The 12,274-nt window shown below is 44.4% G+C and overlaps 1 protein-coding gene across 1 annotated transcript; it reads right to left on the bottom strand.

Moving 5' to 3' along the window:
* Nucleotides 1–11,032: 11,032 nt before the first annotated feature.
* On the bottom strand, nucleotides 11,033–11,827 carry LOC149923293 (uncharacterized). Its single transcript, XM_090162396.1, has one exon. The coding sequence runs from the start codon at nucleotides 11,825–11,827 to the stop codon at nucleotides 11,033–11,035; it is 795 nt and encodes a 264-aa protein (XP_090018522.1).
* Nucleotides 11,828–12,274: the final 447 nt, after the last annotated feature.

The raw sequence follows: 12,274 nt of genomic DNA on the forward strand, positions 1-12,274 counted from the left end.
ACCTTTCATGTCTCTTCACAGAGTCGGACTAGAGTCATTCTCAACAGGTTCTTTTTCCCCGCTGTTTTTGCCAAGCCCGTTCCCTGGGCTGTGGTTTCGCTAGATAGTAGATAGAGACAGTTTGTATTGAATATTTAGAACCCTGCTCCATAGAATGAATCCATAACTACAGGGGTAATTATAATGGGGGGGTCAAAACAACGGAAAAATAATTAAGTTGTCCACGGTCAAGGTAAGAATACCGTGACGATCGACTAATTTGGAGCGAAATCGAGCAGTAAGTGGACATGTCTTCAGATAGTGTAAAGCGTCAACCACGGCAGCACCGCAAATGCAGGACCTCTCCGTGCTGTGACAGAGATTATGAAGGTAAGCAGCGAATTTACCAAGGCTGCTCAAAATCTGAGTAAAGTAATAGTCGACAGAAGCCGTGAAGTTCGAGAGAGTGTGTAAAGCGACCATTGTCGGACGAAGATCACTGCAGCTGCCATTCAGCCAAAGAGGTCTCAAGGAAGACCCGTTTATGGTAAGTTTTAAACAAGGGTAAGAGCGAGAGGTGGCCATTACCTTTGGCAGCCTCCTTGGCAAGAACGTCATTCCGTTCGTTCCCTTTGATTCCGACGTGGGCTTTAACCCATGAGATGCGTATCAAATCGGCACCAATAGTGGTCACTAATTGCTTAATTTGAGCGCCCATGACACTCGAAGATTTAAGCTGGCGAATCATTTGGACAGAGGATAAGCTATCCGTAAATAAGGTTATGGGACTGAGAAGAATTGTAGAATAGCATACATTTCGGCATTAAAAATGTCCGTTTCAGGGTTCACGGTGTACTTAGCCGAGAACGGCTCCACACCCTGCCATTACACCACGAGAGCACAGCCCATACCGTCGTCGAGCTTAGAGTGGTCGCAATAAATTTCGTACCAATGGTCGGCAGGGTCAACAGAGTCGCAAGGAACACTGGAACGAGAAGCAGGGTGATCAAGTCAGTAATCGTTAAGTTTAAAAAGTTTGCGTGGTGCAAAGGAAATAGTGCAGTGGCGAACAGGCACGCCAACGGAGTGCAAACGAAAGATCGCAGCCTCCTGACTAGCGATCAAATCCACGGGGAGGTAGCCAGGCGAGGACCAATAAGGCATCATTAGAGATGGTTCTATATGCATTAGTAAATCGCATAGCGAATATACGCTGTATATTGCGGATAAGTTGGATTTGTTTAACGTTGCTGGTCTAGCTTCAGCCGCGTAGACGATTATTCGTTCGATGTCTCGCTTATAGATTTGACGAAGAGCAGAACCACGGATACCCCAGGTCTCGTGGCTATATTGAGCCACCGCCTGGGTCAGCGAGGTTATCTTAGCCTTAAGAAACAGCAAATGAGGAAGCCAGTTTAAAAGGTTATCTATGATGACCCCCAGATAACGCATTTCGGAGACATGGGTGAGTTGTTGGCCATTGAATTTAAAAATCGATAACCTTGTAGGAGCATTGAGACCCTTAAAGTCATTACCGTGGTTTTTTGAGTAGAAAAGGAAAGTTTGTAGGTACAGCCCCTGTCATGAATCACCGCCAAAACACTGTTGCCAGTGTCCTCAAGCTGGCGCCTAGACAGCGCGAATAACCAGAGATGAGTTATCAGCGAAGGCCTGCGACTCGCAGGAAGCAGGCAATGGAATCCTCAGAAAGCATCCATGATGACGTTCCACAGCGCAAGAGCCATGAAAGACGCATTTGGAGAGAGAATGGGTGATCAGTCCGAGTGTATCTGAATGCGAAGATCGGATAAGAAGCTTTGCAGGCAACCGTAAATATTGGCCGGACAATTATGGCGTTTGAGGAGTGATGTCAAGGCATATGATCGACAGATAGTCGCTGGAGGATTAGAGGTAGTAACCGAAGTTACAATATTGCGAATAGCGTGATTGGTCGACTTTTGGTGACAGAAGCCATATTGAGCCTCGTGAATGAGGCCAGTGATATCCCAGCAAACACAAACACGTCCTATGGACGTCCGATAGACGTCACACTCGGATCTTGCCTTCGTCCGTAGGACATCCCAAAATCCGGGGTTGACGTCGGTTGGACGTTAAAGGACGTCCAAATGTCCGGTTTGTCTATAGCCGTAGTACGTCCCGGGGACGAGTTTTCGGACATCCAACGGCGATTACGGCGGTCGTCCCCTGGATGGCTTTCTATAAAACCTAGAGAGGTCTTTGGGCCTTTAATTTGGTTCAATCATGGCTCAATAGGGATGAAACTAGGACGTTCATTGGATATCGTATTCTGAACAAATAATTTAAAAAGCCAAACTTGATATTAAAATTTATTCAAAACATTAAAATACAAGATAATGGAAAAAATCCAGCAACAAGTGTACAATTTGAATGTAATAACACGAACTCTGCAAGTATTAGCAGTTAACATATAAATTACAAAACTTATATAATTATTTAATTTTTATATAACAAAATAAATTTCGAACTAAACAATTAAAAAATTAAATAACCTTCCTTATACAAATGTAAAAAAACAATAAAATTAATTTTTAAATCAGAAGCAAAATAAAACTAAGCCATTTAATACTATTCCTTAAAAAAATTAAGACTATCGGATGAAAAATGTACTCTAGAAATTACTGTTTCTCGAAGCTTAATTTTAATATTTATCCAAATCTTACTTTTGGAATTACAATTAAACTATATAATATATCACAGTATAAAATAAAGCTTTAGGCGAACCGTTCAGTGAGAGTAATGCATAATTAACTTAAAAAGTTAAATTGAAACATGTACAGGTCCAAAATGAACTTTAAAAACAACGAACCTTCCCTAACATTCGGAGAATTCCACGCAAATTTTACTTTTGGAATTAAAATTTAACTATATAAATTATCACATTATAAAATAAAGCTTTAGGCAAACCGTTCAGTGAGAGTAATGAATAATAAACTTAAAAAGTGAAATTGAAACATGTGCAGGTCCAAAATGTATAGACTTTGATCAAACATATTTCCTACCTCTGTAAAAGACACATTAAAAAAATCGAGTTAAAATCATTAAAAAAATCAAACAGTTTTTTAATAAAATACTTACTCTTATGATATATTATCAGCAATACTAGAGATTACTATGTTATAATCTTTAACGTTTGTGTAGAACGCATTATGTACTTTATGGTGACCGATTCCAAACTATCGAGTAATGGCGTCGTACAAAAGAAACTACAAACTGGGCTACCAGATATTTTAAAAGGACTTTAGCGCGGCCAACTTAGATCAGCTTTTTCACAGTAATTGGCTGTGATTGTAGAAATAATTCATCAAATGAAAATAATGGAAATAAAAATTAAGAAAATAATAATATAAAAAAATATAAAAATTAAGAACAGAAAAAATTAATTAAATATTTAAGTAGTTTTGATTTAACACGTAATTTCATTAATTCACGTTAAATAAACTCGTAAATTCAAATAATAATATTCTAAATAAAATTAATAATTTGTGGTTCTTTAATCATTATCAGCTCAAATACAAATACAGGTGAAAAAAATTAAAATTAATTGCTGATAAACGCACCTCTAGATACCATTGATGGACGAAACATTTCGGACGTATAGTGGAAATCCATGCGACGTCGATTGGGCTGAATATCGGATGTCGCGAAATTGGTTCTACGAGGACTAAAATGGGTCTTCCGTTATTTGTCCCGTAGGACGAATTTTGGACGGGACCAAGCTGGGCTCTATGGACCATGCTGGGACGTCCCAGGGACGATTTGTGTTTGCTGGGAAGTCAGGTCGATCCAGCTTTCACCCCGAGAGGAGCAAAAGGTAGAGAGACTGGAAGGATTGTTATAAATGTACATATCCATGGTGTTGACAAGGTCACCGCGCGCGTCATTCGTAGTGGAGCCCCAACTGAAATTTTTGGCATTATAGTCGCCAGTAACACAAACGTGCGGGGCGCTGAAAGAGCGAAGCAAGGTCGAAAGAGAGTCCAATATAGGCGATATGTCCTCAGAGGGAGGACAATAAACGCTACACACTATGAGGCTAACAATACGAGCCGCGCAAATATAGGGGTCCGAATGAAGAATGACCACATCGAAACGGTGGTCGAAAACCGCAATTCCAGCAAAAGGCATTTTCATGATGGCACAGACGACTGGCGAGAGGAAAGACAATCACCCGACCCTCGCAAACAAGAGGCTCCTGAAAAGACAGGACATCGATGTTATGTTGGAGAGTAAATTCCCTCACTGCAGCAGAAGCCACACGAGAGTGACCGAGTTTGATTTGAGCGAAGCGCATTGAGAGAGAGTAGTGCCTAAAGACTGAGAAGGACCCCGCCTAAGAAGGCGATCCCCCGTAGTTTGTTCTCTGCTTTCCGAGTGCAAGCTCCCTCTTGTAAAGAGGGCAGTTAGGGTCAATGGAGCGATGACCTGCCTTGAAAGAAGTACCACGGTTTGAGTTAGCGTCCGTGCATGCGCGGCAGCAATTAGATTTACTTTTTCAGTCCTTGTCAAAGTGCTGGTCTCCACAGGAGGTGCAGAACTGAGTCTGAGCAGGGCAAGTTTTCTGATAAAATACGCGAAAAAGTAGATTAGTCCATAATTAAAAGGGATAATATATCTAAATCCTAAACAAATTTGAAGAAATTAAAAAACTTACTAATAACTCGTACCGATAAGTCTTCGAGCGAATCTCGGATCAAATAGATCTTCGAGTAATAAACTACTTAAAAACTAAATAAAATAGCTAGAAATTCCAACGGTAGACCGGTTTCGTTCTATTTGGAACTCATCAGTACCGTGCGGGAACTCTGGCTGGCGACTGTTATATCGAAAAGAGAAACTAAGCCTAAACATTAAAAATTTCAAAACGCGTTGCATATTTTTAATGTTTAGGCTTAGTTTCTCTTTTCGATATAACAGTCGCCAGCCAGCTTTCCCGCACGGTACTGATGAGTTCCAAATAGAACGAAACCGGTCTACCGTTGGAATTTCTGGCTATTTTATTTAGTTTTTATGTAGTTTATTACTCGAAGATCTATTTGATCCAAGATTCGCTCGAAGACCTATCGGTACGAGTTATTAGTAAGTTTTTTAATTTCTTCAAATTTGTTTAGGATTTAGATATATTATCCCTTTTAATTATGGACTAATCTTGTTTTTCGCGTATTTTATCATCCCAGTCCATAGGTGGTCTCTTCTAACACAAGTTTTCTGAGTATGGCCCAGAAGGCAGCATTTGTAGCACATCTTAACATAAATATATATATATTGTCCAGTTGACGTGCAATTTACGTAGTGCTAAAAGATATTTACAGCGATCAGGGTTGACCTCCATCACCCAGTTGTTGCTCTGATTCAGCCCACTAAGGCGAAATTTGTTAACCAGATCATCGGGTTCCAGATCATGTTGATCAATGAGAGTAGAGCTGATATCTTCCTGAGCGATATCGTTGTCCACCCTAAATACTATAATTTTGGGTCAAGCCAAGGCAGGAGTGCTAGTTTTTACAGATTTGCGAAGAAACTTGGAGTGCCTTATGCTGTCTGTAAGTTTATTGGCATCCTCGGTTGTCGAACAGCGGACAACCAGGCCAGACCAACCAGGACGGATCGACTGGACACTGATTTTCTCCTTACGCGGATCAATTTCCCTGAAGCCATGAGGTCGTCAGCGCTAACGGAATCATCAGTGGAGTGCAATAAGACAACGTGGTCCTTAGGTAAAAGCCTAGGCGCTGGTTCGCGTTTTTTTTCTGGGACGGTACCTAGGTGTGCAGGACATTGTTAACAGAGGATTTGGAGCTGTAACGAGTAGCAACAGCAGCGAAGCTTGGTTTTGAAAGAAGCTTATCAACGATGGATTTATTTTCTGAAATTTCCACTTCAAGGCGGGAGATGTTGCACTCCTGCTGAGCTATAATAATAGCAAGCACATTAAAGTTTTGTCGCACTTCGCGCCGAAAGTCAATGGTAACGTGGCCATCGCGTTGGTCAAGCACCATATCCAAAGCTTCCCGGAGGGAGCTGAGTTCATTCAGGGTAGCATGATCCAGAGGAGCGGTTGGGACCTCGGCGCAGGCCGCCAAGCTTGAGAAGTCAGGAGTAGATGAGTTTAAGTTTATAGGATTCATGCCGTAGCATGATGCCTCAGAAACCCCCCCCCCCCCCCACCGCAAATCGCAGGTATCCCCTCGCCAAGCCTATGGGACGGCGCCCACAGCAAACAGGCGGGATAAGTTTAACGCTGGCCATAGTCGAGACCAGCAACCTCAACAGCGGGGAAGGGAGGGAGTAAGGAGATAAGGAAAAAGTGGGTTCACTTAGTCAGGCCAACCGGTAAGGGAAGCCCTGCCGGCAATGCCCACCACGTCAAGGACGAACGCAAGCTTCTCCCACCACGACAATGTGGTACCCACGGGGGAGAGTATATAGGGACAGTGGGTATCTCGTCAATCCATTCATGCGCGTCACTAATTTGATTAAAATATTTTATTCATACTTTGAAGGGATGGAGAAACCAACAAGTCATCCCACGCGCAGGCAGATAGAAAACCATGCAACGGGGGAGAGAAAATATAAATAAATCGCCTGTGCAAAAGAGCAAGAGCTTCAAAAGCACAATATTAACTAAGACTAAAGGCGATATTCAAGAAAAGTAACAATACTTCCTTAGAGCGCGCCAAAGCTTTAAAAAAGTGAGCGGGGAAAAAATTCCACATGCAAAAAACCATACCGGACCAAAGGTGGCGACTAATTAAGCGTAAAAGCTAGAACGGAATGGGAGTGGAATTAATACTATAAAAGGCGGAGGGGGAAACATTAAACTGATGGGTAAAGGGCGTAAAACAGTAAAAAACAATTCATAGTTCATGAGATTGCCCATAGACAATCTTCATTAAGTTCTGGTAGGTGTAAATACCTTGCTCGAGTATTAATTGAACGGCGGTTAACTTAAAACCTTTACCCAGACCGACAAGGGAGCAAAACCTTTCGTTGTCCGGACAATAGAGGCCGCGGGCGGACATAACGAAAGCGTGAAAGACAATGTCGAGGCCGGGATAAAATTAACCGACGCGAGCGATAAAGCGAGGATCATAATATTGATTCGCTTTCTCATGGTAGGTGGTGGATAGAGCCTGCGGACCCTCCTAAGAGACACCGACGTAGCAGAAAACTACTTGAGTGGGAGAGACACACACAAGATCCGGCTGGAACAGTTAAGTATTGCCAGCAGCGTCCGTATGCTCAATACATGGTTCCTTTAAAACACGGATCGCTGGGTGACGAATACTTTCGTAAACAAATTTAAGAAGTTTATCATGACGCCGGACATTAAATGGTTTAGAGATGGGACAAGTCTGAAGAATATGGGACAGGGATTCGACACGCGTGGTACAGTGACGGCAGTTCCAGTTAGCCCGATTGGACGGGGCACCGCGGCAGGGTAAGATGTTGAGCCGTAATTTAACCTTTTTCAGGAAGGAGCACCCGTCCTGGCATTGAAAAGCGTTACCAAGCCAAAAAAAAGAGAAATTGGACGGGATCCTTGATTGAGGCTGGCGCCATAGACGGAGTCCCACAATTGCCGACTGACGGCGTCCCTATGAGCCTTCTTGTCGGGCTTAAGATCACCAAGCAGTGTGAAAGCGCGGGCACGGAGATGGGTAACCAAATGCGAAGCGGCGATAGCCCGGTTAAAGGGCCAGCGGTTCGTGGAGAGACGGTCAAGACGGTTGATAAAGTTGGTGGGCATAGACGTGGCAAGGCATCCCGAGACCACCATTGGCATAGGGGGCGAAGATGAAGGAAGTTGGTGCATAGTGGGGTCAATGAAGCGTAGTTTTCACAAAAGACCTCGTGCGGGTGTCGAACTATTTGAGAGCACGTTTGGAGTGCGACGAGAGGGAAAGTTCGTGAGCAAAGCGGGGGACAAGATAAACGCGAAGCATAATTAGTTTTTGATTTTGCTCAAGCGGAGCGGCCGCAAGCAGTTTTAAGAGTTTAACGTACCTGTCGATAGAAATAGCGCATTTACCGTCCGGGTTGAAGGAGACGCCGAGGTAGGAGAAGAGGTCCGAAGACATAATGGGTGGTATTGGCGAACCGTTAACGGAGAAGATGGAGGAATGAGGAACAGTCACACGTCCCTTATAACTACGAAGAACTAAGGAGTGACATTTGGCAGGGTGGACCCATAGGGACCGAGCAGATAAGAAGGACATCAGGTGGTCGAGTAAGAGGGTCATGCCGAACTCTGAAGACGGGACTAAAATAAGGTCATAAGCGAAGCAAATCGCATTAAGCAATGTGCCGTTAATATCGAAGCCGGTGTGCGGAGGCAGAATAGCGTGGAGATCATCCATGACGGCATTAAACAGTATCGGGGACAGAGGATTGCTTTGTTTAACGCCTGAGAGAAGATTAAAAGGCTGAGTATGTCGCGAACCGCATGATATCACTGTCTTGGCACCACAATATGTGGCGAGAATGTAGTCGATAATCTGTAATTCAATGTCCAGGCGAAGCAGAGCGTGGCGAACCGAGGCGTAGGAGGCACTGTCGAACGCCTTGGCGATTTCGATGGAGATGAGCGCCAGTGACTTCCGTTTCTTCTTAGAGCAATTGATAAGGTTATCAAGCGCCAAGGTGTTGGTTATACAGTCATCTTCAGAAATGAAGACCTGTTGGGCGGGATTGAGCTCGACGGCAGTACGGCGCCGCGAGGCGAGGATGTTATGGAAGAGGCGGATGAGAATCGAGAGGATCGTAATGGGCCGCCAGTTAGAGGCATAGCCCAGGTCAGCATTCTTAAGTATGAGGACGGTGCGGCACTGTTTGAAGGAAGACGGAACATCGCCAATGTGGAGGAACACGTTAAAAAATAACAGCAGCGCACGCCGGTTGAGTTTCAGGAGGCCCTTGATGAGAAACCCATCAAGCCCCGGTGAGGACGACGTTTGATGAGAGATAGCATCAGAGATCGGATAGAACGTTGGTCGCAGACGGGATTTAACCGCGTAAGGGGCATCGTTAGGTGGATAAATCTGGATAAAAAGAGACCTAAAAGTATGCGAAATGTCATCAACGGACGGGAGATTGGCCACAGCTGGAATGGGTTCGAAGATGGTGTAACGAAAATAATTCGTATATTGAACTTTATACATATTTATGGGTGTCCCCCGAGTTTTAATACATCGGTTGGCGATGGTTTTCCCCAGCGTTGGACTCTCGCTTCACCTGTAGCAACTCTCGAGTTTTGGGAAGACTGTTTTAGATCCCGTAGTAGCGATGGCACACGAAGAGCTTAAATAGGGCCACGTGCGTTGACCTTCTCTCTCTTGTTCTCTCGACCCGAAGATGACCACAACTTGTCCTCTCGCTCCTTCGTGACAATGGCGACCGGCTCGCCGGTCCCCCAGTTCGTTATTTTCCATCTTACTGTTTCGCGGTACACGAAACGGGTAATGTGTCGGCGACAACTTTAATTCGCGTCCGAATAGTTTACGCATTAATGTATCGCGTTCCGCGTTTCGTTATGGAGCCCAGGAACTTCAGCCGATTGAATCATCGAAGGACTATTTTTCTATATGTAAGAACAACACGTTAAAACCAGAGCCATGTTCCATAAACTGTCTTCATTAGTGGGGCAATAACTTTTATATTTGTACTTGGTTACCTGCGTAATATTAATTTGATCGTTTCATTAATCCACGTGTGTATTATCTCTAATGCTGACACTTTATTTTAGGATCATTTAATACCCCTAGGCAACCTGACCCTAATTCTTATTCATTTATTTAAAAGTGTCACAATGGTAGTGGCAAGTTTCCGACGGATCCACTTGAAAAGACGTTGATATTGACCGTAGAGGCGGCGGCGCAAGGAGCCATGGTAAGTACGACGAGAGGTCCCGATAAGCTCGGAACGACGAGGAACATGGTGATCGAGGTAGCCGGCTATATAGTCCAGCACCAAAGTTTCGGAGCAAGCGGCCGCGTCAGCTATTAAACCGAGCCGGAGGTAGACGAGGAAGGCGGTGTAACGAAGTCGTAGTCCGAGGAGGTAGAGGTATCGAGCGAGGAAGGCCCAACGGCAGGGCCAGTAACGGAAGAGCGAAGTTGAAGGTATTCGAGTGGCAACGGCGGAAAAGGACGTTGAGGATGGTCCGACTGGGGCGGGAGGAAAGGGAGGCAACGGACAAGAAACGGTGGGGTCAGAGGTAGCAGACGGAGGAGCGGAGGATCCTAGTTGGGAAACCAGGGCGTTGATGACCGAGACCTGGTCTTCCTGGATACCGTGAGACTTGGAGGCAACAAGTTGGGAATTTAAAAGGGCGGCCTCCATGGCATAAAGATAGCATGAACTTTCGCGGACAGGGATTTCGCAACCTTTTTGCTAGTCAACTCGTCCAGCGATTTGACGTGGGCGGAGCGCATAGTTCGAAGGAATTGGGAAAGGGACCATCTGTGGGGGTTACCATCAAAAAGGGTTAAAGAATGACCATTGAAGTCAACTTAAGGCAGGGAGTTGGAAGGAGGGGGCAGGGGAGGAGGAACTCGGGGAAAGCTGCAAGGACAAGGTGGTCCCGGAACACAAGTAAAGGTTGGTAAGCTGAGAGTAGGGCAATTTGATTGGTGAATTCGGACAGGAAGACATGGCGGGAGTATCACAATAAAAACACTCTAAATAAAACAATATGTGCAAAAGGGAAAAATAACCGAACGCGTAGGGAGTAGCATTGCGCCGTTAGGGGCCGACAACTAGGCCGAACACAAAATATTAACATGTGGTTCAAAAACATAAGTTAGATCAATGAAAAGTATAGGCGCAAGTAGTCTTGTTTGTAGCGTTCCCTCACCAAACGATCCAAAGTCACCTGCATACGTTTTCGCGCTGTACGTACTAATTTTCGCTTCGTACTAAGACCCTCGTTCCACCAGGGAGCCGAGTTATACGTCTTAGTAGTTGGATTACGTTTAATGCTAAACTTACTAGCATCATGGAAAATGTCCTCAATCTAGGATGCAACACCATCGATCTGATCCCTAGTTTCAAGTGCTACCTGACTAAGAGTCCCAAGAGGCATATTGATCCGGTCGCGAAAGCGATCCCAGTCCAGATCTTTCAAGATAATAATTCTATTGCTCTGAATGGCAACAGTCGTTGAAATTTCAAAGAAAATATAATTATGAGCACTGTTGGTAATGTCATCAGAGACTTCCCAACCAGTGATCACATTAAAGAAATTTAGAGTTGCAAGAGTTAAATCTATCCAACTATTGCCATTCGTTGGATCCGAGCTCGGATCATTTATCACGACCAGATCCATGGACTCCACGAAATCAACAGAAGCAGCCTCTCTAGGACAATAGTCCCTTGAGCCCCAGAGAGTATGATGATAATTGAAATCACCACCAATTATTATATTCCGCCCAGTGTACTTACGAATATGCTCTGAAATGTTATTCGGGTGTTCTTCCAAGACCTCCGACGGGGGAGGAGGTATATAAATGGAAAACACCAAGAATGAGAGCACCCCCGCCTTTAACCCTACAATGGTCATATAATCTTCACTAAGAAGATTAATGACCTGAAATTGCGGATTGAAGATGGCAACAGCGGTCTTCGGGTTCGCGTCGGAACACACCACCCTGGCCGAAAGCGGGAGACCCGCGACCCTCTTATCCACCACATGAGGTTCCTGAATAACTGCGATATCAACACCGCCCTCTTGGCAAGTTTGCCGAAGAGTAGAAGTGGCAATCCTCCCCTTGCCAAGATTCACCTGGACTAGTTTGATAGAAGTGTCCATCAGGCTAAAAATTAAAGTAGGTTCTTGATCACAAAAATTGCGGTTCCCTCATGTAGAGTGCACAGAGGTTGTCATGGGAGGAGAGTTCCGAGTTGAAATTAGTCTTTTTGTCCCGGTTACTTGGGGCACAGTTCACGCAGCCCTTAATGGCATTGGTACAGTCTGCGTACCCATGTTCATCGGAACCACAAAGAGAACATATTTGTTTTTTCTGCTTATCGCAGTTTGCCACTACGTGACCGATACCCATACAATTGAAGCACCCTCCAACCATGAATTTGCCAACCATACGCAATTTCTTTTTGCCCTTTTTAAGGGTATTAAGTACGGCATTAGGAACTTTGAGCACCCAATTTTAACCGTCGCCCCTTTCTACCATTTTTTTGTATGGACGGAATATTTGACTGTGATTTCATCCTCCCCACACCCAAGATGATTGCACTCGAT

This window comes from Leiobunum rupestre, chromosome 11 (assembly GCF_980474605.1).
Source record: "Leiobunum rupestre chromosome 11, qqLeiRupe1.1.hap1, whole genome shotgun sequence".
In the NCBI taxonomy this organism is placed as follows: domain Eukaryota; kingdom Metazoa; phylum Arthropoda; class Arachnida; order Opiliones; family Sclerosomatidae; genus Leiobunum; species Leiobunum rupestre.

Bases quoted from the DNA above. Each gene is read 5' to 3' on its own strand.
- LOC149923293 (XM_090162396.1), bottom strand. From the start codon at position 11,827: ATGGACACTTCTATCAAACTAGTCCAGGTGAATCTTGGCAAGGGGAGG.